The 26065-nt window shown below is 37.7% G+C and overlaps 1 protein-coding gene across 10 annotated transcripts in view; it reads right to left on the bottom strand.

Annotated features, from left to right (window-relative positions):
- LOC123529326 (membrane-associated guanylate kinase, WW and PDZ domain-containing protein 3-like) overlaps nt 1–26065 on the bottom strand; it is a 284542-nt gene that overhangs the window by 38201 nt on the left and 220276 nt on the right. For 7 of the 10 annotated variants that reach the window (XM_053521338.1, XM_053521345.1, XM_053521342.1 and 4 more), the window contains 9 exons: nt 22772–22963; nt 21857–22483; nt 20811–20831; nt 15149–15183; nt 14546–14603; nt 12462–12524; nt 6082–7085; nt 508–703; nt 142–249 (listed from right to left, as the gene is read on the bottom strand). In XM_053521338.1, coding sequence (XP_053377313.1) covers nt 142–249; nt 508–703; nt 6082–7085; nt 12462–12524; nt 14546–14603; nt 15149–15183; nt 20811–20831; nt 21857–22483; nt 22772–22963 — 2304 coding nt within the window. The remainder of the gene's footprint in view (nt 1–141; nt 250–507; nt 704–6081; nt 7086–12461; nt 12525–14545; nt 14604–15148; nt 15184–20810; nt 20832–21856; nt 22484–22771; nt 22964–26065) is intronic. The other 3 variants (XM_053521339.1, XM_053521343.1, XM_053521340.1) reach the window with 2 other exon arrangements.

Below are 26065 nucleotides of genomic sequence, written 5' to 3'. Positions count from 1 at the left end.
AGATTCAGTATGAACATTGACTAACTTTTTAAGTTTCACTTGGATACCAGTCCTTTGATTTTTACATTTTACAGGTTTTTGCTTCAGGTATATGAATCATTTTAAGTAATAGGTAAGAAAGAACAAAAGGGTGACACATACCGATGAACTCACCTATCGTCGACCCAGCTTTCGTTACCGAAGATATGATCACAAAGCCAAACCCTTCGTTCTCTCGTCGTGTTACAATTACATCATATGGGTAACCCTCTAAAAAGTTATTAAAGGAAATATAATAGACAAGAAAAATGTATAAAATTCTTTCAACAAACTTGACAGATTGATTTTACAGAGTTTCTGCATGGAACAGTTTCTGTTTTATTGAAAAATGTAGCTATTCATTTTAAACTGAGACAATTTATCATCATCTCCTTTAAAATTTGGTCAAAATCAATAAAAATGCACTCACTTTGAATTTCAGGCACTGAATATATCAGAAATACACTATCATGTACATAGATACAATACCTGTATATGGAACTATCCTTCTGCGGATACCCAGCGAAACCTGTCCTCTTAGCCCCGCATTTCCCATCAGCTGAACAAGTTTGTGGTGAGATGCGTTGATTACACAGATACCATCACAAAACAGAATCTCATCTCCAGTACGTAATCTACCATCCTGGTCTGCTGCACCTCCCCCAACTATATGACCAACTGCAACCTACATAATGACATAGCTAACAATTTTAAACAATAGTTATAATCCTCGGTGAAACATTCACAATCATATAATTTAATTTTATCTGATCCCCTTCTTTCTGGTATTTAAATTTCTTGGAAGCAATTAAACCTGAGGAAACTACCTACTTGTGACACCATATTTTTCACCATAGGTGTTCCCCTGTCACTGTACATGCTTTCATGACTCTAGGTTAAACATTTTTCATGATATATGCAACATAAATCTTTAAGCACTATATGTGTATTTTTCATTATGTGAAATACCACCAGAATTGTGTCCATACGACATTGATGCACCATCTTATGGTCATATTCATATAAGGTTGTGCATCTGAGAAACTTTGAATCCACTCGTTCAACAAGAGCTGTCAATATCGGTGACAAATGCCCCCGAAGCGTGCCCAAGAATGCTACAGTTGTCTGTGCAAAAAAATCACATATCATTTTGTGACCTTGACCTTGAATCGAGACACACCTTCTCAATATGATTAACATTTGTGTCAAATTATTTCAAAATCCCTTGATAAATGGCAGAGTCATGGACCAGACAAGAAACACCTTTGACTTCTAAGTGTGACCTTGACCCTGGAGCTAGGGGTCTGGGTCATCTCAATTCAATATAGGGAACATTTATGCCAAGTAATTTTAAAATCCCTTCATCAATGGCAGAATTATGGACCGGACAAGAAACTGACTATGTTAACTTTTAACCTCTAAGTGTGACCTAGACCTTAGAGCTGGGGGTCCGGATATTGCGCATGACATGTTGTCTCATTATGGTGAACATTTATGTCAAGTATCCCTGCATCAATGACAGAGTTATGGACCGGACATGAAACAGACCCTGTTAACCTTTGACAGTGTGACCTTGACCTTATTATGGTAAACATTTATGCCAAATTATTTCAAAATTCTTCATGGATGAATGAGTTATGGACCGGACACGAAACAGACCCTGTTAACCTTTGACCACTAAATGTGACCTTAACCTTGGAGCTAGGGGTCTGGGTCTTGCGCATGACACGTCATCATATTATGGTAAACATTTATGCCAAGTTATTTCAAAATCCCTTTATGGATGGCAGAGTTACATCCCGGACAAGATTTTACACAGATGCACACACGGACAGTGCATAATAAAAAGTGTATCAGGAGTTGAACACAACAAATTTCTTCACTACAGCCTATTTTGTGAAATTAAGAAAGGGCCAAAATTCTAAAAAAAATAACCACAGAAAAAAGTCCATTATTTATGGTCAACTTCACATGAAGGTCCTTCATCTGTGAAGCTTTGAAGCATATCCTTTCAATAGTATTTGGGGAGTTGGACACACAAGATTTTTCTCTTTATTCTATATAGCAAAACTATCAAAGGGCCAATACTGCAGTAAAAATAGTCACAGGAAAAGTTCCTACCTTTATGGTCATCTGCACATATAGCTTGTTTATCTGTGAAAGTTTGAAGCAAATCAGGTTAATAGTGTCGGAGGAGCTGGACACAAACAATTTCTGGACATAGGTACAGCAGCAACACTATATGCCCCCCCCCACTCCCACAAATGGGGGCATAACAATGTCTGCGAACTTGAGGCTGTATCAGGCCATCTGAGAGCAAATGCAGCATGAAGATGTTGGAAAGAGTTTTTAAAGACATTGTCAAAAACTTTTGCTATCAGTAATCTGCTATTAGCCTTGCTTTTTATGGGATGATGGATAAATACTGTTCAGTTCACTAACAATCAATCAATTTTGAACCTGATTTCACAGAGACAAATTTATCAAGAACAAGCAAATTCGATGAATTGGTATCCCCCGCCGAAAGGGTTTGTGGTGAGGAATGGCAAAAAAATATATCCGGCACTAAGAAGCAAATAATTTCATATAATTTCGTCAAAATCAATTTAACAGAAAATGAATGTTTTAAGTGTACATAATAAATGTATGTTATGTTGATCCTGACTAATGAAATTATTTTGAATGGAATATGTTTACTGTAATAAGCTTAGCTTTTAGAATTAAATGGAGTTATTTGAAATGTGAGCTTGAAGTGTAACTAGAATGAAATATTGCTATTTAACATGAACATTTGAACTTAAAAGAACAGATGTCCTTAAGAAAGCACAATCAAGTAAGATATCTTGAACATGGCTGGCTGCGGGGTGGGTGTGTTATGTTGAAGGTTTGAACATTTTTTAAAAGAAGGAATGGAAATTTTTTTTCGGGGTGGGGGTAGGGTGGGCGGGGGTGACCGGGTGAGGGTACAAAACTTCACATGTTGATTATAAATATTGATGGAAAAAAAAAATGTTGTGGGGGGGGGGGGGAGGAATGCATGCATGATCAGGGTGGTGGGCATGACTGGGTGGAACGCTAAAACTCCGCATGTTGATAAATATTCATGGAAGGTTTGAACAAAATTTAAAATAAGGAATGCAAAAAAAGAAGAAATGGATGGGCATCATCAATGTAGTATGTTGGTTCATATTTATTTCAAGTTTCATAAAATCCTTCCAACTAGTTACTTAGAAATGGCTGCAAACGTGAAATTTCATGAAATCAAGGGCAATAACTCTAAGGAAAATTGACCAATAAAAAAACAAGAGGACCATGATGGTCCTGAATCGCTCACCTCTTCCGACATGACCCAGTTTTGAGTATGACGTCGTTTTTTCTATTATTTGACATAGTGACCTAGTTTTTGAGCTCATGTGACCCAGTTTTGAACTTGACCTAGATATTATCAAGATAAAAATTATGACCAATTTTCATGAAGATCCATTGAAAAATATGGTCTCTAGAGAGGTCACAAGGTTTTTCTATTATTTGACCTATTGACCTAGTTTTCGAAGGTACATGAGCCTGTTTTGAACTTTAACTAGATATCATCAAGGTGAACATTCTCACTAATTTTCATGAAGATCTCATGAAAAATATGGCCTCTAGAGAGGTCATAAGGTTTTTCTATTTTTATACCTACTAGCCTAGTTTTTGACCGCACAAGACCCAGTTTCGAAACTGACCTAGATATCATCAAGGTGAACACTCAGATCAATTTTCATGAAGATCCATTGAAAAATATGGCCTCTAGAGAAGTCAAAAGATTTTTCTAATTTTAGACCTACTGACCTAGTTTTTGACCGCAGTTGACCCAGTTTCAAACTTGACCTAGATATCATCAAGATGAACATTCTGACCAAGTTTTATGGAGATCCATTCAAAAGTATGGCCTCTAGAGAGGTCACAAGGTTTTTCTATTATTTGACCTACTGACCTAGTTTTTGACCGCACGTGACCCACTTTCGAACTTGACCTAGATATCATCAAGATGAACATTCAGACTAACGTTCATACAGATCCCATGAAAAATATGGCCTTTAGAGAGGTCACAAGGTTTTTCTATTATTTGACCTACTGACCTAGTTTTTGACGGCACTTGACCCACTTTCGAATTTGACCTAGATATCATCAAGGCGAACATTCTGACCAATTTTCATGAAGATCTCATGAAATATATGGCCTCTAGAGAGGTCACAAGGTTTTTCTATTTTTAGACCTACTGACCTAGTTTTTGACCGCACGTGACCCACTTTCGAACTTGACCTAGATATCATCAAGATGAACATTCAGACCAACTTTCATACAGATCCCATGAAAAATATGGCCTTTAGAGAGGTCACAAGGTTTTTCTATTATTTGACCTACTGACCTAGTTTTTGATGGCACGTGACCCACTTTCGAACTTGACCTAGATATCATCAAGGTGAACGTTCTGACCAATTTTCATGAAGGTCTTATGAAATATATGGCCTCTAGAGAGGTCACAAGGTTTTTCTATTTTTAGACCTACTGACCTAGTTTTTGATTACACGTGACCCAGTTTCGAACTTGACCTAGAAATCATCAAGATGAACATTCTGACCAATTTTCATGAAGATCTTTTGAAATATATGGCCTCTAGAGAGGTCACAAGGTTTTTCTATTTTTAGACCTACTGACCTAGTTTTTGATGGCACGTGACCCAGTTTCGAACTTGACCTAGATATCATCAATATGAACATTCTGACCAACTTTCATAAAGATCCCACAAAAAATGTGACCTCTAGAGTGGTCACAAGCAAAAGTTTACGGACTGACGGACGGACGGACGGACGCACGGACGACGGACGACGGACGCTGCGTGATCACAAAAGCTCACCTTGTCACTATGTGACAGGTGAGCTAAAAAATGATGGGCATCATCGAAGTATGTTGGTTCATATTTATTTTAAGTTTCATGAAATTCTACCAGCTTGTTACTGAGAAATGGCTGCAGACGTGGATTTTTCATTAAATCAAGGGCAATAACTCTAAGGGAAATTGACCAATCCAAAAAAAAAAAAAACTTGACGGGCATCATCGCAGTATGTTGGCTCATGTTTATTTCAAGTTTTATGAAATTCTACCTGCTAGTTACTGAGAAATGGCTGCAGACGGATGGACGGACAGCGCCATTTCAATACCCCATCCCGATTTCATTGGCGGGGGATAAGTAATGAATGTGACTTCTAGAGTTTTCCCAAGGTTTTCTATGATTTGACCTAAATTTCAAATAGACAAACATTCTGACAAATGAGGTACAAAAAAAGGCCTCTAGAGTGTTAACATTGTTTTCGTATAAACTGACCAAGTGACCTTTTTTTAACCATAGATGATCTAGTAACGAACCCTTCGAAGACTTTTTGCAGGTAACATTCTTTTAAACTTTCATTATGATTGGGCCAAATTGAAACCTTTGAATGTTAACAGTCAAACTGTTGATGATTTACAACAAATAGTGATCACAACAGCTTACCTTGAGAATTTTATGTTCAGATGAGTTTATTATCGGCCATGTAAGTCCAACAAAATGTGCATGGCAGCTTAAGGTTGATTTACTTGAATTAGAAGGGAACTGTAGGAAGAGCTGAGTGCACAAGAAAATGTGACAGACATAGTTCAAACACTAAATGCCTCCCTGGACTTCAACACCAGGGCCATAAAAAACAGGAGGGCCATGAAGGCCCTAGGTCGCTCATCTGACCTACGTCACCTCCAGATGATTTAGTAACTGATACAACGTAGAGTTCATTAAAAGCAACTTTTTGACCATGATTAACGTGCATGATCACAACAACTAACCCCAAGTAGTTTGTGCTCAGGTGAACTAAATTATGGTTAATGGCCAAAATACCAGGTTGATTGGGCTGCCAGGAACGTATCTTTTCTTTAAGCCTTAGCTGTTTTGGAATCCCTGCAACAGACCAACCAATCGACTGGCAGTTATATGGCACAGCAGAAATATACAGTTTTACAGAAATGATTAAAACCGAAGTTACTAACCTGAGAACCCTCTTCAGTACCTCCAATGATTCTAAATCCAAATCCACTTTCTTGCCTGTGTAATGTTACATTCATTTCTATAAATTTCTGATTGTCCTCGATGTTTCCTGGGTATCGGAATGGCTTAGGAGATTGAGGGCCTGGTCCGTGATTCGTGAATGATGAATTAAACGGATGCCTTCTTGGAACCCGCATCATATTGCTTGGTGACGGTTCCTCCATTTCAAAGGAAGTACTTTGCCTAGGTGGACGACCAGCGCCCACAGGAACACTTGCATTCATACGACCATAAGTATCAGACATGTCACGTCTTTGCATATTTGGTGTTGCACTATTTTCCGGAATACTAGATCCCCATGTCCGTGAATTTGCATCCAAGTTTCTATAAGGAACACTAGAATTTGCCCAAGAATTCTGATAATGATTGTTTCTAAACTCAGCATTTCCTCCAGGTACCTGTCCATATAAACCAGGTATAGGAGTTTTACTTCTCATATCTGATGCTGTTGGAGTTTTTGGCCTATTTGGCTCAGGTCGATAATCTGATATTTGAGTTCTTTGCATAAGTTCTGGTCCAGGAGTTCTGCTTCTGAACTGTCCAGGTCGGGCACTGTCAGTTCTTCCGTAAGTGTCTCTATCATAAGAATTGTGCATATTGATATTTGTTCTACCCCTAAAATCTGACCTTGAACCAGTTTCTGATCTAAATTGGTCAAATCGAGGTCCTGGAGGGGGCCGTGAATTTGTGTTAAAATTATCACCATCTGATGAATTGTTTGTTAATTCCCTTGAACTATCTGTAGCAAATAAATCCTTTCTTGGTAAATGAGCACTATTGGGTGTAGTCACTTTTGTTCTAGTAGGGTCCCCTTGTAAGGGAAGTCTTGTGGGTGTTTTAGGGCGAGTTTCGGACGGTGTTTTTGGACGCTGTTGATCCTTGGAAGGTGTGCGGGGACGTCGAGGAATCTCTGGTGGCAAACCTGTGCTATCCAATTCATCACAGACTGAAAGTAATAAAATCAAGTCAACAAATTTACTTTAGAATCTACAGTTTGAACTGTCAAACTATTTCTTAAATTCATGATAAAAGAAGATACACTCACATCTATTCAAAACGAATTTCCTTTAAGACTATGTTATTGACCTTTAACTTTCAAACTTCTGTTACCAACATATATACAAGATCAATACTTAAGAAACATAGTGGTCCTAAGTTGCTCACCTGAAAATGAGTATTTGATCTTGAATATATGCATGACACACTGAATCTTGAATGGTAACAACTGTTTATTTTAAACAAGCAAATTCAGTGAATTGGTATCCCCCTCCTGCGATAAAGGTTTCACCCTTGAAGAAGCATTCTATGCCTACTAAAAACACTTAAATGGAACTGAATTGCAGTGTTTTTGAAGGCTACTCGTTTTAAAGTCTTAACCCGTTCCCACATCGATACGTTTATCACCGTATCTATCGATTACCAAACAGAAACGTATTGACCCGTGTCTATCGATTACCCGATAAAAACGTATATTATCGAGTATTGGCCATTTGAACAAAAACGTCTATCCCCGTATCTCATAATCGATCGCTTTATTTTCATTCTTTTCCTGAATAAATGAATTCTGGATGTTTACTATTGCAAAGTATGGGATTTCGTCATCAATATTTGCGTAAAAGATCATGTGGTTACTATTTAAATTTATCGAGTACTTTGCAAATAAAGACACCGGGTTTTTTTCCTACATGTGCATGACGCTACGTCATGGAAAATTACTGTGAAAACTACTTGCAACTGGCCGGTTCGCGGGACTTTCCTCGTTCTAAAAATAACAACCACTTAACATGCGGATTTCCCCTAAACAACAATTTGTGTACACGATGGCTTGGAATTGATGGCCTTACATAACAGAAGTGTTAATCAAAACAGAAGGACTGCGACTTCCAATTATTTTATGACTCCCCAAGAGTTAATTGCAGCGGAAGTCACCCGTGATGTACCGACGTTTGATCAGCAAAATATTACGTAATATTATCTAAAAATATTTTAATTTTTAGCACAAGAATACTATAGTCGGTTACGAGTCTCTATGTCGGCGATCTTTTTGCACTTTCAGAAATTTTACGATCCGTTATTTATGTAGTGTTACTCAGTATGATGGTTGTTTTTTATATAAGTACTTACCGATTCTGATTCGAAAGATGAGTCTACTTACTATAAATCAAACTTTCAAACATCAAAATGAAATTGTATATGAATTTCAATGTGAAAGTAATCCAAAACGGAATTTTATGCCTAAAAATATATTTCCCTTACTTTAACACTTTGTATCTTTGAAACACGAAGAGAAACTACAATGAATTTTGTATCATTGGAAAGAGAATTTAAATTGCTATAAACTTTATATTGACAAAAAGTAATGTCAAACTTACAGAAAATATTAAAATAATGACATTTTTAACATAAGTGTATGTAATCACAAAATAATGCCAACACCTCTGTTCAGATAAGACAGTCACGCTTATCAGCCATATACCGATTATTGATTATTGATTATCACTTATCAGTGTTATGTAAAGGAGGTTACTTTGGCTTCTGTTCTGTGTGGTAAAGGGTTAATCAAAAACCATTTATCTTTATTTGGTAACAATGACCTTGACCCAATCTAACTAAAATGAACATGCAAAAAATGGTCTCTATGAAAGCTACCTAGGTTTGGTCTGCTTATCTCATTCCTAATTGAAGTTATAGTGAGAAAACCACTTTTGTATTTTTAGTAAAAATGATCTTGACCTTGACCTAAGCAATCCAAAATGCATCTAAAACCATGGCCTCTATCCAAGCTCCCTAAATTCCAAGTTTGGACACAGTACCCTATTCCTTACCAAGGCCGTCGTGGACGGTCCGGCCGGTCCGGCTTGGCCGGACCACTTTTTTGGCCGAGCATGACTTCGGCTGTAATCATCCAGACCAGTTTTTCGCATTAAATTTCATCTTTTGATTAAAAGTGTCGAAATATTTCCTTGTTTATGCAATTATCCACCAAGAGCGGTTTCCGTCATGATTGCCCTCAGGTGTGAAAACAACTTCGGCATTTTTCATCTCAAACTTATCAACCCTGCTTGACTGGATTAATCATAACTAAACAATTATCTGATGGATCTTTAATCCGATATGATTTAAAAGACGATTTCTTTTATAATCTACAATAATTGTTTAAATAAAAAAGCATACCGTATCTTAAAAAAATGGAAAATAATTTTGTTTATAACAAAACTTACAAAAAGCTTATTTCTTCAGATTATTTGGTTATTACTTTCAGTAACAATTATTTATCTTAAATAATGCAAACATACATATCAACTATAATAAATACATCAACATTTATAGCAATCTGCTAATGTTGGATAGTTGTCCTTGAAAAATATCATGAAATGGACTGAAAATCTTAACAGAAAGTGCTTCCAAGATGCAAGAAAAACGCAACTTCTGGTATCCCAAATCTTAAAATTTTCTCGGGGATGAACCCCCGAATCCCTCATACAAGAAAGACAGGGTAGGGGTGGGGATCCACCTCTCGTGCTCTTCCCCGCTCTCCTGCCTTCGGCACTCGCGGGACACCATTTGGTTATTGTTTTAAGATATGATTTTCTATCTTAGATAATTGTTTTTGATCCAAAAAATACCGAAATACATCTCAGCTATAAAACAATACATAAACATTTATAGAATTAGCTAAATTTAGTCTAATGTTGGATAGTCATCCTTGAAAAATATCATGAAATTGACTGAAATCTTAACAGAAACTGCTTTCGAGATGCAAGAAAAACGCACTTACTGGCATCCCAAATCTTAAATTTTTTTTAGGGGGAAAACCCCCGAACCCCCCTTAGAGAGAGGTGGGGAGGTGGGGGAGATAGGGTAGAAGGGAAAATCTTTCTCTCGTGGTCTTCCCCCCTCTCCTGCCTTCAGCACTCACGGGACACCGAAGCCGAAGGCCGGACCACTTATCCGAAGCCGGCAACGGCCCTGCTTACTGAAGTTAATGAGAAGAATTTTTTGTTTTCTTGATCTTGACTCCCGTGACCAGCACACAATGTCATACTATAATCAGGTTCCAAGAAAGCTATATATGTCTTAGCTTGGTCAAATGGACCTTAAAGTGGCATTAAATTTGCAAAGAAATGCCCTATATAGTAAACATTATATATGTACTACAGGTTATAACTCGGTAACCTAGTGGTAGAGCATCCGCTTCGAGTGTGGGAGGTCGTGGGTTCGATCCCCGGCCACGTCATACCAAAGACGTAAAAAATGGTACTAGCAGCTTCCTCGCTTGGCGCTCAGCATTAAGGGGATAGTGCTAGGACTGGTCAGCCCGGTGTCAGTATAATGTCACTGGGTGGGGTATCATGCCACGTGTCTACAGCGTGATATTCCAGTGAGGCAGCACTATAAAGTTGGGCATTGTGCTCACTGCTACAAGTAGACACCATCGTTTATATGACTGAAAAATTGTTGAAAAAGATGTTAAACCCGAACACACACACACACAGGTTATAACTCATGTGTTTCTGATGCAATTCCACTGAATCTTGCAGGGCTATATTTACTGACTACAATTAACATTATTACAATGTTTTATTGAAATCTTTCAAACAATGTCTGAGATATGACTCTTGACGGACAGAAAATAAAATCTTGTCTTTCACATGAAATCTGACCCAAATTTGCAGGATGGCATTTCTTTACAGAAGTTAACATTTCTACCATGTTTTATCTTAATACTCTAAACTATGTCATAGATACAGTTTTGGACGGACAGATAGACAGACAACGCAAAAACTATATCCCTCCACCTTTGGCAGGGCTAAAAACATAAAACAGATCAAGTCCTTACGAGGATGCTAAAAACCAAATTTAATGAAAATCTACCCAAAACAGACATATTAAGATATTTCTATTTTTAGCTAGTGTCTCCTTAAAGGGGCCAAGTGCCCCGAGGACTTTATAAGAATGCTACAGACTTCATGATGATCATAGAAATAGCTGAAGAATATTTTTTCATTAAGCTCTAGTGGCCTAACATGGGGCTAAGTGCCATATTTGAACAATATGAAGACAGGATCTTACATTGATGCTATAAGCACAATTTGATTAAGACCCATCAAGCAGCTCATGAGAAGAAACTGTCAAAAAGTTTTCCTAATTTTAAGCTCTACAAGTCCCTGAAATGTGCCCCCTAGGGTGTAAACAAGCTTATTCTTTTATTTGACCTGGTGACCTTGTTTTAGACCCCACACAACCCAGATAAAAAATCATGCGATATTTCATGCAGACAAACATTCTGACCAAGTTTCATGCATATCAAATGAACAAGAGTGTATTAACAAGCTTTTCCTTTGATTTGACCGGGTGACCTAGATTTTGACCCCATATGACCCAGTTTCGAACTTGACCTAGAAATCATCAAGATAACATTCTGACCAAGTTTCATGAAGATAGGGTCATAAATGTGACCTCTAGATTGTTAACAAACCTTTATTTTGATTTGACCTGATGACCTAGTTTTTGACCAGACATGACCCAGTTTTGATCCAGGCCTAGAGATCATCAAGATAATCATTCTATGCAAGTCTGTATCAAATCAAAGCATAAATGAAACCTCTATGGCTGAAAGGGCCAAAAAAGTAACTCTAGAACCCATGATGGAACCTAGCCGGTTTTCGAAAGGATCCAAGATCTTATTGTGACTTAAGTTGTTTGTAAGTGTGGTTAAAATCAAATATAAAATGTCACTTCTATCGTGTTCACAAGATAAAAATTAACAAATTTTGGCTCTATCAGGGGTTAATCAGGGGCCGTAACTCTGGAACCTATGACTGGATCTGACAGATTCATCATGGAATCCAAGATTTATTGTTGTTGAAGATAATTTGCAAGTTTGTATCAAATCAAACCATAAATGAAGTCTCAATATGGCTGCAAAAGCCAAAATAGCAAATTTTGGCCCTTTAAGGGGCCATAACTCTGGAACCCATGATGGGAGGAACAGAGATATTATGCCAACAAAAGTTGTGTGCAAGTTTGATTAAAGTTGATTGCAAAATGTGGTCTCTATCATGTTCACAAGAAATTGTGGACAGACGATGGACCAAGGGCGATCAAAACAGCTCACCTTGTCACTATGTGACAGGTGAGCTAAAAATCTTAATCAATGCTGATGATCAAGCGACAACATTACCTCATAGATTTTTCTGTTATGTCAAACAGGCTTAAAATACTAGAACAGAAAATGTGGAAAAACAAAACAAAACAGCAGGTGTATGTGGGACAAACAGAAACTTCCAGTCAGATACAATTATTGAAAAGATTTAGTTACCTCTTGACATGTTCATATATCCATCACCTGTTGAGTTCACTGTAGAAGTATTTTCACCCTTTTCTAGAAAAATCAAAAGTGTAAACTATAAAATCTTTATTTTGTTTTTTCTACATTTGCATACTCCACCTTATAGAACAACAAAATTACATTGTGTAGGACTGAAAACTGGTTAAAGAGCAAAGACTTGTGGTCTAGTTTTTTTAAAACATTTAAAGGGACAGAGCTCCAGATTGTACAACAACAACAAAACAAGAGGATCATTGACCCTGAAGCGCTCACCTGAACAAGGTTTCAAGTGTGTTTGTGTAAGTACTGAGTTAGGTTTCTTCTATGTTAGCCTATATTATAAACATGTCACACACATTTTTGAACCTAGGGCAATAATTTGAATAATTACGACAGAAATTACAAATCTAATATCACACACCCAATATCAAGGCTCTAGCTATTACTGATTCAGAGAAGATTTTCAAAGTTTCTTATATAAAAGCCTGTAGTAAGTACATGTCAGACACAGGAGCGTGGCCAATTTTTTTACTGTAAGGTAATAATTTGGACAAGTATGGAAGAGAGTCAAACCCCTATATCTCATGCCAAATATCAAAGCTCTAGAGGAAAGGATTTTTGAAGTCTGGTAACCAAAAAGACCCTTGTGTTCAATGAACCAGAACCATTTGAACATCTTTGAAAGAGGGCTACCCAGAGATCATTTGTGTAAAGTTTCATCAAAATCCATTCAGTGGTTTTGGAGGAGATACTGTTTAAAGAAATTGTTGATGAAAAGTGACCACGCCCTCTGGCGGCCATGTTTTTTGATGAATCAATATAATTTGAACAATATTTGTAGAAGGTCACACAAGGACCATTTGTGTAAAATCATCTTAAAATCGGGCAAGCAGTTTCACATAAGAAGATTTGTTAAATTTCCACTGTATACATATAGGGAAAAGTGACCACGCCCCCTGGCGGCCATGTTTTTTGCCAAACTGATATAACTTGAACAATCTTGGTAGAGGGTCACACAAGGACCATTTGTGTAAAATTATTTTAAAATCGGGCAAGCAGTTTCACACAAGAAGATTTTTAAAGTTTCCACTATATACATAATAGGGAAAAGTGACCACGCCCTCTGGCGACCATGTTTTTTGACAAATCAAAATAATTTGAACAATCTTGCCAGAGGGTCACACAAGAACCATTTGTGTAAAGTTATTTTAAAATCGGGCTAGCAGTTTCACATAAGAATATTTTTTAATTTCCACTATATACATATAGGGAAAAGTGACGACACCCCTGGCGGCCATGTTTTTTGACGAATTGGTAAAATTTGAATAATCTTGGTAGATTATAAGGACCAATTTGTGTGAAATTATTTCAAAATCAGACCATCAGTTTAGGAGGAGATGTCGTTTGAAGATTTTTCTATTTTTAGCTCTGGCAGCCCTATGTGCAACCAAGCAGAACAATTTGAACAACTTTGGTAGAGGACCGTTCAAGGAATATCCATGCCAAGTTTCATCAAAATCCATTCAGTTATTTCTATGGAGATGTCTTTTAAACACAACTGTTGACAACGGACGGATGCACGACGGACAGAGCGTGATCACAATAGCTCACCATGAGCATTGCTCAGGTGAGCTAAAAAAGAATTTTATAAAATATCTGGAAATTATTGCTATATTTCTTACTAAGTTACTGACAGACTATATATTATGGAAACACAAGAGAATCATTGTTTTTACTAGTTTTTCCATTCAAGAATTTTAACAGGTTACTGAAGGTAAACTGCCTAAATTATAAAACTTTATATAAACAGTCATTAAGAAGGAATTCCTCTGTCTGTATTGGTCAACATGGTAGGAAATTTTATTGCCAAGGCAACTTGTGTTTGATTCCCAAGTCAGATGTCTTCTAATGTATTGTAGAGGTGAGTATTACGAGCAGAATTGTCTCTAGAACATTTAACAAGCTACCTCTAGACTGACAGTCTTGTACTCCTAATACTTGTGTTACTTGCCTCATTTAAATCTGTTTAAAAGTTATCTTGACATAAAAGTTTAATGGATGTAAGATATACCTACCGTTAAAAAAGTAGGCTCCAGGCTGGTTTCCAGAGTCCCCTCTACCAATGTCTTCATTCTGAAATACAGAACACAATAAATACGTGTCTATACCTTCTCCAGAACAGAATGCAATAACAACAGCTGACTGCACACCATATCTGTGTAATTTTCTGTGACCTTGCTCTTAGAGAAACAGACCACATAAACTATAGGGGTCTTCTAAAGACCATTGACAATCATGCTGCAAAATCTGTCCCATTTCATTACAGTACCACATTATGATCACATTAACTAGATAGTCCAGAACAAGATTCTGTTACGCTTTCAATAGATTTTAAATAAGAGTTTTCCTAAAATTATTTTTAGGAGAACAAGTAAAAATTCTAGGCAGCTCATCCTGCTGGAAGACTTACTTTCAAAGGAATTGTCGAGAACTGCCTTGATAAATAAGTTATGGTTTGGAAAAAAACGTGGACAGACTGAGAGAACTGGTGAAAATGCGTGTAACACTGCAGCAAATGAATACTATCTTATTAGAGGTAATACAGCTACACAGTTAATGTTTCAACAGAAACATTTAAGCATTCTCAGAATAAAGTCTGCTTTCCACATTTAACTTACCATTTTACTTGGTTTGTGTCCTTTCAATGGTATTCCTGTAAAATAAAGTAAGACATATACATGTCATTTCCTGCTCTTACAAAGTACAATTCTATAGATAGTTGGGTTATATCAATTTACATCATCTCCATGAAAATTCATCTTGATGAAAGTAAAACTTGAAACATTCATGCTCCCTAACATTTTATACCAACACTGTCAAAACATTTAGTCTGTACACTTGAACTGAGTTCATAATGCCTTGCCATTAATATTCCACAACCAGACAATGCCAATACACATGTCTGATAACAAGAGCACAGCCCTGCGGGTGCTGACGCTCATTTGATTTTTTTTGTATAATAGAAATATTGTCCTATCCATGATTTTCTAAGTCTAAAAAGGGCCATCATTCTTGCAAAAAGCAGGATAGAGTTATGTTTCTTGATGTACAGTGTCCACTTATGATGGTGAAAAACTGTTGCAAGTTTTAAAGCAATAGCTTTGATAGTTTATGAGAAAAGTTGACTTAAACATAATACTCAACCAAGAAAATGATTTTCTAAGTCCAAAAGGGGCAATAATTATTGCAAAAAGCAGGATGGAGTTATGTTGCTTGCTGTACAGGGTCAGCTTATGATGGTGAACAAATGTTGCAAGTTTCAAAGCAATAGCTTTGATAGTTTAAGAGAAAAAGTTGACCTAAACATAAAACTTAACCAAGAAATCTGATATTTTCTAAGTCTAAAAGGGGCCATAAATCTTGCAAAAAGCAGGATGGAGTTATGTTTCTTGCTGTACAGGGTCAGCTTATGATGGTGAACAAGTGTTGCAAGTTTTAAAGCAATAGCTTTGATAGTTTAGGATAAAAGCTGACCTAAACATAAAACTTAACCAAGGAAACTGATTTTCTAAGTCCAAAAGGGGCAATAATTCTTGCAAAAAGCAAGATGGAGTTATGTTTCTTCATGTACAGGGTCTGCTTATGATGGTGAACAAGTATGCTAAGTTTCAAAGCAAAAGCTTTGATAGTTTAGGAGAAAAGTTGACCTAAACATAAAACTTAACCAAGAAATCTGATATTTTCTAAGTACAAAAGGGGCCATAAATCTTGCAAAAAGCAAGATGGAGTTATGTTTCTTGCTATACAGGGTCAGCTTTGATAGTTTAGGAGAAAAGCTGACCTAAACATAAAACTTAACCAGGCAACGCCGACGCAGACGCCGACGCCGACAACCGCTCAAGTGAGGACAATAACTCATCATTTTTTTTCAAAAAATCAGATGAGCTAAAAATGCACATAAACAAAGCAGACCTATAGAACATGTATGCAAGTCAATTTCTAGCTATTTTCCATTGCAATGCCAAATAAATGATTCTTTGGTAAAGCTGACTGTATGAAAGGGATCAATACAGAATATAGTATTGAGGATGCAGTATTGAGGTATACAGTATTGAGGTATACAGTATTGAGAGATGCAGTATTGAGGTATGCAGTAATGAGGTATGCAGTAATGAGGTATACAGTATTGAGAGATGCAGTATTGAGGTATGCAGTATTGAGGTATGTAGTATTGAGAGATGCAGTATTGAGGTATACAGTATTGAGAGATGCAGTATTGAGGTATGTAGTGTTGAGAGATGCAGTATTGAGGTATACAGTATTGAGGATGCAGTATTGAGGGATCAAGTATTGCAGTATGCAGTATTAAGGGACAGAGTAGTCTAGCAGTACTGATGGGTACAGTATTGAGGGATGCAGTATGCAGTATTGAGGGATGAAGTATTGCAGTATGCAGTATTAAGGAATGCAGTAGTGAAGTATGCAGTACTGATTGGGTACAGTACGGAGGGATGCAGTATGCAGTATTGAGGGATGAACTATTGCAGTATGCAGTATTAAGGGACACAGTAGAGAAGTATGCAGTACTGATGGGTACAGTATGGAGGGATGCAGTATGCAGTATTGAGGGACACAGTTGTGCAGCAGTACTGATGGGTACAGTATTGAGGGATGCAGTATGCAGTATTGAGGGATGAAGTACTGCAGTATGCAGTATTATGGGACACAGTAGTGCAGCAGTACTGATGGGCACAGTATTGAGGGATGCAGTATGCAGTATTGAGGGACACAGTAGTGCAGCAGTACTGATGGGTACAGTACTGAGGGATGCAGTATGCAGTATTGAGAGATGAACTACTGCAGTATTAAGGGACACAGTAGTGCAGCAGTACTGATGGGTACAGTATTGAGGGATGCAGTACGCAGTATTGAGGGATGAAGTATTGCAGTATGCAGTATTAAGGGATGCAGTAGTGAAGTATGCAGTACTGATGGGTACAGTATGGAGGGATGCAGTATGGAGTATTGAGAGATACAGTATTGAGGGAAGCAGAAATGAGAATGCAGTATTGAGGTATGAAGTACCTAGGTATTTAGTATTGAGGTATGCATTATTGACTCTGAGGGATGCAGTATTGATGGAAGCAGTATTAAGGGATGGAGTACTTAGGTAGTTAGTATTGAGGGATGAAGAAATGAGTGAGTGAGTGAGTTGGGTTTTACGGCAAATCGACACAAAATGGTCATACAGTCTAACCTGTACTAACAGTCACCTCCGATCAGCGGTCACCTCCGTTTAGCGGTCATTTTATGACGCCCCCGACCGATTTTCCTCTATTTTATCACTTTATTCAGTGGCCATCTCCCGTCCGCGGCCACCAAAATTGCCTCTGACCGCCGTATTTGACCCCTTTCAGTGGCCATGTTTCTTCCAAAACAAATTATTTTTAGGCGATGATCGCCGACGATACCCGATTTTTGAGAAACATGTGATTGCTAAGTCTCGCGTCACCACACAGACGCCAAAATGACATGAGCTTATCAATTAAAACTGATAACCAAAGGTGTGATCCCCTTTTTGTTTCGATCAAATGGCCAGTAATTATCGGCAATTAGCGTGTCACCTCGAGTCAATTTTGTTGTTCACAGTTTGATCTCGATTAAAGATAATACTCAATATCTAATTAGAAGCATAATATTTGTGATTCTTTATATTTCTTTCATCAAAAGACTATTAAATTTATACGAAAATTATTGTGTTTTAAAGAAATATAAACCACTCGATCTTTTACGGAACATAATGGCGATATTAGATTTTAGTGTAGACAGTAAGCGCGGAGAGTAGCTTCCCTTACCAAAATGACGAAAATTGTAAACAAACTTGTTTTGAAGTTTGAAAACTGTCTGTAACAATTTTTGTTGTTAAAAAAATCACACTGCTTAGAAGACAATTCGTATTATGAAGGCAAATGCACATCAAGGTATCTTGGTAAAATAATAATAGAAACTGAAAAAGAAATTGGCCTAAAGGCTAAACTGGTCGGAAGTCTGAAAAATACATATACTGGCTGCACCTCCGATCAGCGGTCACCTGGCTTCAGCAGCCAAATTGTCTGCTTCCCCTGGCTGGCTGCTTAAGACAGGTTAGACTGTATATCGCTGAGGATCAAGAAATGAGGTATGCAGTACTGAGGTAAGCATGATGCAGCAAGATGATGATGCCCTCTACTAGGTGTCAACAAACTCGCCTTACTTTTATTAAAATGCGAGACTAGGGAGGAAGGGGAATGTTAAGTAGTTTACTATGTACTTGATAACAATCCTAGCACCATCATAATATTCATATTGAATTTCAGTCCAGAGAAATTTCAAGTATGATAATCAATACAGCATCAAACAATCTTTTCTGGAAGAAAATTACAATGATCACATTTAAGCTGACTTTACAATTAAAATCAAGACATCTTTCACAATAGCTTGAGAGACAAATAATTAAGATTTTAATTTTTGAAAGGTCAGAAAGTAGGAATGAGCGATGAAGAAAGAGCACATTGCTGGCAATAATGGCAGGAAACACTACTTAATTGACAAGTGAAAGTTACTCAGCCTGGTAGTGTTTTCTGTCTTTAATCACAGCAATGAGCATTCAAATACTGCACCAGGATTTCTAAAGAGCACAAATTTAAACATTGTGTGTCTCCAATTCCTGTCACTGTAAGGTTAAATGTTACTTGTTGACAATACAAAGTAAACTTTCATATTACCTTGGGTCGGTGTGTGGGCTATAAGGGGAGGGGATGGGGGGTTGAAGGATGCAGTATGGCAGTATGCAGTAAGGATACGCCGAAACATCATCAAACAAGAGGGCCATGATGGCCCCACATGAGTTACATTTCTTGCTTGAATAGTTTTGGTTGATGGTTATGCAAGAAAAAATTCTGTGAATTTATTCTGAAAAATAAGATTTTTAATGTTTCCATTACATACATATATTTGAAAGTGACCACCCCACTGGCATCCATGTTTTTTGATGAAATGGAATGATTTAAACAATCTTGGTGGAGGGTCAGACAAGGACCATTTATTTTTTGTGTGAAATTATTTCAAAATTGGGCCAGCAGTTTGATAAAAGAAGATTTGTAAAGTTTCCACAATATACATACGGAAAAAGTGACCATGCCTTCAGGTGGCCATGTTCTTTAACAAATTGGTAGAATTTGAACAATCTTGTTGGAATCTTTTGTGTGAAATTAATTTAAAATCGAGCAAGCTGTTTCATACAGGATTTTTAAAGTTTCCAATATATACATATAGCAAAAACAGTGACCACTTCCCCATGCCGCCATGTTTTTTGATCAATCGGTATAATTTGAACAGTCTTGGTAGAGGGTTATATAAGGACCATTTGTATGAAATTATTTCAAAATCGAACAAGCTGTGTCAGGAGGAGATCCTGTTTAAAGATTTTTTCTATTTTTAGCACTGGAAACTATTTTTATCCCTATGTGCAACCAAGCAGAACCATTTGAACAACTTTGGAAGAGGACCACCCAAGGAACATCCAGGCCAAGTTTCATCAACTTCCACCAAACAATTTCTGAGGAGACATTGTTTAAAGGAAAGTGTGGACGGACGGACACAAGATGGTAAGCAAATACAATAGCTCACCTTGAGCACTTCATGTCACAGAAAAAATTCTGGAGGAGTTGGACACACAAGATTTCAGGACATACAGACAGCAGCAATGCTATATGCCCCCCACATGTTGTGGAAGTATAATAAAGAAATGTGTGTGTGTGTGTGTGTGTGTGTGTGTGTGTGTGTGTGTGTGTGTGCGTGTGCGTGTGCGTGTGCGTGTGTGTGTGTTCGTTCAGGTTTAGCATCTTTTTCCAACAACTTTTCAGTCATACAAACATGGGTGTCTGTCTGTAGCAGTGAGAATAATGCCCAACTTTATGATGTCTCAATGGAATATTGATGTGTGTGTGCGTGCGTGCGTGCGTGTGTGTGTGAATACTGTTAACCATAACTCAAGTCTTATATAGTAAAATCCCAAACAAAACCTCATAAGCTGAATAACAATTCAACATGTTTTTGTTCCTCCTCTTGAGCAAGAACACTTATGGTCAACATTTCACACTTGACTGAGCATGTAATGGATACATGAGTACTGTCAAAGGCATCTGAATAAAAGTAGGGCGCCGCCATCTTGGACTCATGCATATTCATTACAAATAGCCTCTATGCCAATGTGTGTTCGTAACGACTTTGCGTAAATCTATTGTGAAATGCACATTAACAGCAGGCTGACAAGGAACATAATTCATATAGAGTACTTACCTGTGCATTGAATATTTGACACTGTAGAATAGAGATTAATACAGTGAATATGCATGATCTAAAAATAGACTCCTGCCGAATAACCATGTTATGAAATAAATGATCTAACAAGAGCTGTCACTATTGGTGACAAATGCCCCCGAAGCATGCCTAAGAATGTTACAGTTGTCTGCGCAAAAAAAATCACACATCATTTCATGACCTTGACCTTGACCAAAGAGACCAGGATTATAAGCATAACACACCTTCTAAACATGGTTAATATTTGTGTCAAACTATTTTCAAATCCCTTCATCAATGGCAGAGTTATGGACCAGACAAGAAACAGACCATGTTAACCTTTAACCTGTAAGTGTGAACTTGATCTTAGAGCTAGGGGTCTAGATCTTGCCCATGACACATTGTCTCATTATGGGAAACATTTATGCCATGTAATTTCAAAATCCCTTCATCAATGGCAGAGTTATGGACTGGACACGAAACAGATCCTGGTAGCCTTTGACTTCTAAGTGTGACCTTGACCTTGGAGCTAGGGGTCTGGGTCTAGCGCATGACATGTTGTCTCATTATGGTAAAACATTTATGCCATTTTATTTCAAAATCCCTTCATGGATGGCAGAGTTATGGACCAGACACAAAACAGACCTTGTTAAACCATTGACCTCTAAGTGTGACCTTGACCTTGGAGCTAGGGGTCTGGGTCTTGGGCAGGACATGTAGTCTCATTATGGTGAACATTTACCCAAAGTTATTTCAAAATCCCTTTATGAGCCTGGACAAGATTTTACATGGACACAAGCATACAGTGCGATTTTAATATGCCACCTTCTGGGGCAAAAAAAATAGTCTCCTATTATGAAATGGGTTTTATAGCTTCAGATATATCTGTGCAGTTGGCAAATGCTGTAGTTCAGGTTTGCAAATGCTTCTTTTGATTTTTTAACCTGTCTAGATTCTTATATCGCATTTCGTAAATGAATCTGTAGATATTTTTTTCACTGTGTCTTACACACGAATGTATGATGATAATATAATGCATAACTTACCTCCCCTCTGCACAACAATTCTTGTCTCCTCTCCTATTGGACAATCCTTTAACACTTGAACCACCTGAGCATGATTCAATTCTCCAACATTTATATTGTTTATCTGCTGAATAAAATCCCCTTCTTGTAAATTTTTACATCGCGGCCGATCTAATATCTGTTTAACTTTTTGGCCATAAGTACTGTCTGCTATAGTAAAACCAAAACCCATGTCACCTCTTACTATATCCATAGTCAAAATTTCTGGTGTTGTTTGACCTAAAACATCCGGTGTATTTGAATCGGAACCTTTATGCTGCGAGTAATCTAATGCTTGATTCATATTTGCTGATTTTACAAGTTCTGGCAATGATTTTAAACTGCGTGAAGACAAATCATGGCGGTAATCCATATTTTCACGTGAAGAATAAGATGCTGGGGAATTTGAGCCTCGTGTGTCATTATGCCCTACAGCAATTGTTGTAATAATCTCAGTGTTTGGATCATCAGGATCAAAGGGTAAAGGGTATCCTCGACATACTTCAAGCTCAACAAAATCGCCAGGCTGAAGAGTCTGGAACAACTGAACAACGTCCTGATGGGTATAGCCAAGAACAAGTTCTCCATTGACATGTACTAAAACATCACCTGTAGAAAATGGAAGTGTTTACTTTTCTTGATTAGTGATTTCTACACAACTTAAGAAAATGACTTACGAAAGTTTGCTTTATCTATTTAGGTTTAAAGTCACATCTCAATCTCTCAACCATGCAACATCTGACTGCAGGAAGAGCAACGGTGATACAATGGCTGTAACAAAACCAGATGCTCATATATGATAGAGATCATGAATGGCAGGCTGGAATATTATGCTACAGCAAATATACACTATTTTAATAGTAACACTTTCAAGAAATGTAAAAGAAACTTGCATACCCGTTTGAAGTTTTCCATCCACATAAGCTGGTCCATTTCTTACAACATTTTTTATCTGTAGAAACTCCTCATTTGGGTGATCACCACCTATAATTGTGAAGCCAAGCCCCCTTTCTCCTTTCAGAAGTCTTGTATGAAATACCTCTCCTTGAAGGTCTACAGGATTCTTTACAAACACCCGCTTTGCCAAAGCTGAAACAAAGAAGCAAAATCCTTATTTTTCAAAACATTGCGTGTGTGTGTGTGTGTGTGTGTGTGTGTGTGTGTGTGTGTGTTCATTCAAGTTTAGCATTATTGTGAACACAATGCCAAAATCATATAAATGAAATAACTAAGCCAGAAGTTACATTCGTCACATACTTCTGACACACACTAACAAAAGCCAGATATTACATTTATCAAAATACCCTTAACACACACTAACAAAAGCCAGATATTACATTTATCAAAATACCCTTAACACACACTAACAAATGCCAGATATTGCATTTATCAAAATACCTTTAACACACACTAACAAATGCCAGATATTGCATTTATCAAAATACTTTAACACACACTAACAAAAGCCAGATATTACATTTATCAAAATACCCTTAACACACACTAACAAATGCCAGATATTACATTTATCAAAATACCTTTAACACACACTAACAAATGCCAGATATTACATTTATCGTAATAGCTCTAACACACACTAAAAAATGCCAGAAGTTACATCTATCACAATCATCTACTTTGCATGTACAATCATCCTATGAAGTTTCAACATTCTGGGTCAAGTGGTTCTCAAGTTACTGACCAAAAATGGTTTTCAATGTTCAGGCCCCTGTGACCTTGACCTTTAACAGAGTGACCCAAAAATCAATATGGGTCATCTACTTTGCATGTACAATCATCCTATGAACTTTCAACATTCTGGGTCAAGTGGTTCTCTAGTTATTGATTGGAAATGGTTTTCAATGTTCTGGCCCCTGTGACCTTGACCTTTGACGGAGTGACCCCAAAAATAACAGGGGTCGTCTACTCCAGCAGCCCTACAAACCTATGAAGTTTGAAGGTTCTAGGTCAAATGGTTCTCCAGTTATTGCTCGGAAATGAAGTGTGACGTATGGACGGACGGACTGAAGGATGGACGGACTGACAGGGCAAAAACAATATGTCTCCCTCAGAGGAGGAGAGACATAATTAACCTTAAATTCTAAGTAAAAGGGGGTATAATTCATGAAAAATTGGTACCAGAGTTATGCACCTTGTGTCAGATGATGTGGGTAATAAGGTGGAAAAACTAATTTAAGTTTGAATCAAATCCATTTAGTAATAACTGAGATAGAGTGAAAGTGCATCAAAACTTTAACCTGAAATTTTAAGTGAAAAGGGGAGATAATTCATGAAATATTGGTGAAAGAGTTATCGCTCTTGTGTCATATGATGTGAGTGATGATGTTGAACAACTACTTTAAGTTTGAATCAAATCCATTTAGTAACTAGAAGATGCTTTTGTAGAAAAACGCATGTCTCCCCAAATGCACAGTGGTATAGGTAAGAAGTCAATAGGGGACAGGAGCGAAAGTCAAAAAGACACCGATGGTTGGCTGCAATAGAGGTCATCTATTTGGCATGTCCAGTCATCCCACTAAGTTTCAACACTCTTGGCCTAGTGGTTCACAAGTTGTGAACTGGAAACGGATTTCCATGTTCAGGCCCCTGTGACCTTGACCTTTGACTGAGTGACCCCAAAATCAGTAAGGATCGTCTACTCTGCATGTCCAATAATCCTATTAAGTTTCAACATTCCAGGTCAAGTGGTTCTCAAGTTATTGATTGGAATGAATTTTCTACGTTCAGGTCCCTGTGACCTTGACCTTAGCTCAAGTGACCCCAAAAACTATAAGGGTCATCTACACTTTAAGTCCTATCAATCTATGAAGTTTGAAGGTTCTAGGTCAAATGGTTCTAAAGTTATTGTCCGGAAATGATTTCAATGTTCTGTCCAATGCGACCTTGACCTTTAACAGAGTGACCCCAGAATCAATAGGGCTCCTCTACTCTGCATGTCCAATAATCCTATGAAGTTGCAACATTCTGAGTCAAGTGGTTCTCAAGTTACTGACTGCAAATGGTTTTCCATATTCAGGCCCCTGTGACCATGACCTTTAATAGAGTGAACCCAAAATCAATAGGTGTCATCTACTCTGTATGTCCAATCTTCCTATGAATTTACAACGATCTGGGTCAAATAGTTCTTATTTGTTATTGATTGGAAACGGTTTTCCAAGTTTAGGCCCCTGTGACCTTGACCTTAAACAGAGTGACTCCAAAATCAATAGGGGTCATCTACTCTGCAAGACCAATCAACATTCTGGGTCAAGTAGTTCTCAAGTTATTGATCTGAAATGGATCTCCATGTTCAGGCCTCTGTGACCTTGACCTTTAACAGAGTGACCCCAGAATCAAGAGGGGTCATCTACTTTGCATGTCCAATCATCCAAAGAAGTTTCAACATTCTGGGTCAAGTTGTTCTCAAGTTATTGATCGGAAATGGTTTTCCATGTTTAGGCCCCTGTGACCTTTAACAGAGTGACCCCAAAATCAATAGGGGTCATCTACTCTGCATGTCCAATAATCCTACAAATTTGATTTACACCCAGCCTGCAATTCACACCCTGCCTTACCTCACAATCTTCTCTTTCAGATTAACACCCAGCCTACAATTTACACCAAGCCTTACCTCACAACACTCTATCAGATTTACACCCAGCCTACAATTTACACCAAGCCTTATCCAACAACACTCTATCAGATTTACACCCAGCCTACAATTTACACCCAGCCTTATCCAACAACACTCCATCAGATTTACACCCAGCCTACAATTTACACCCAGCCTGCAATTTACACCCTGCCTTACCTCACAATCTTCTCTATCAGATTAACACCCAGCCTACAATTTACACCAAGCCTTATCCAACAACACTCTATCAGATTTACACCCAGCCTGCAATTTACACCGCCTTACCTCACAATCTTCTCTATCAGATTAACACCCAGCCTACAATTTACACCAAGCCTTACCTCACAACACTCTATCAGATTAACACCCAGCCTACAATTTACACCAAGCCTTACCTCACAACACTCTATCAGATTTACATCCAGCCTACAATTTACACCCTGCCTTACCTCACAATCTTCTCTATCAGATTTACACCCAGCCTACAATTTACACCAAGCCTTACCTCACAACACTCTATCAGATTAACACCCAGCCTACAATTTACACCAAGCCTT

Source organism: Mercenaria mercenaria, chromosome 13 (assembly GCF_021730395.1).
Source record: "Mercenaria mercenaria strain notata chromosome 13, MADL_Memer_1, whole genome shotgun sequence".
Taxonomy (NCBI): domain Eukaryota; kingdom Metazoa; phylum Mollusca; class Bivalvia; order Venerida; family Veneridae; genus Mercenaria; species Mercenaria mercenaria.
Note: the sequence above shows the minus strand (reverse complement) of the source record. Positions and strands in the feature narration are given on the sequence as shown.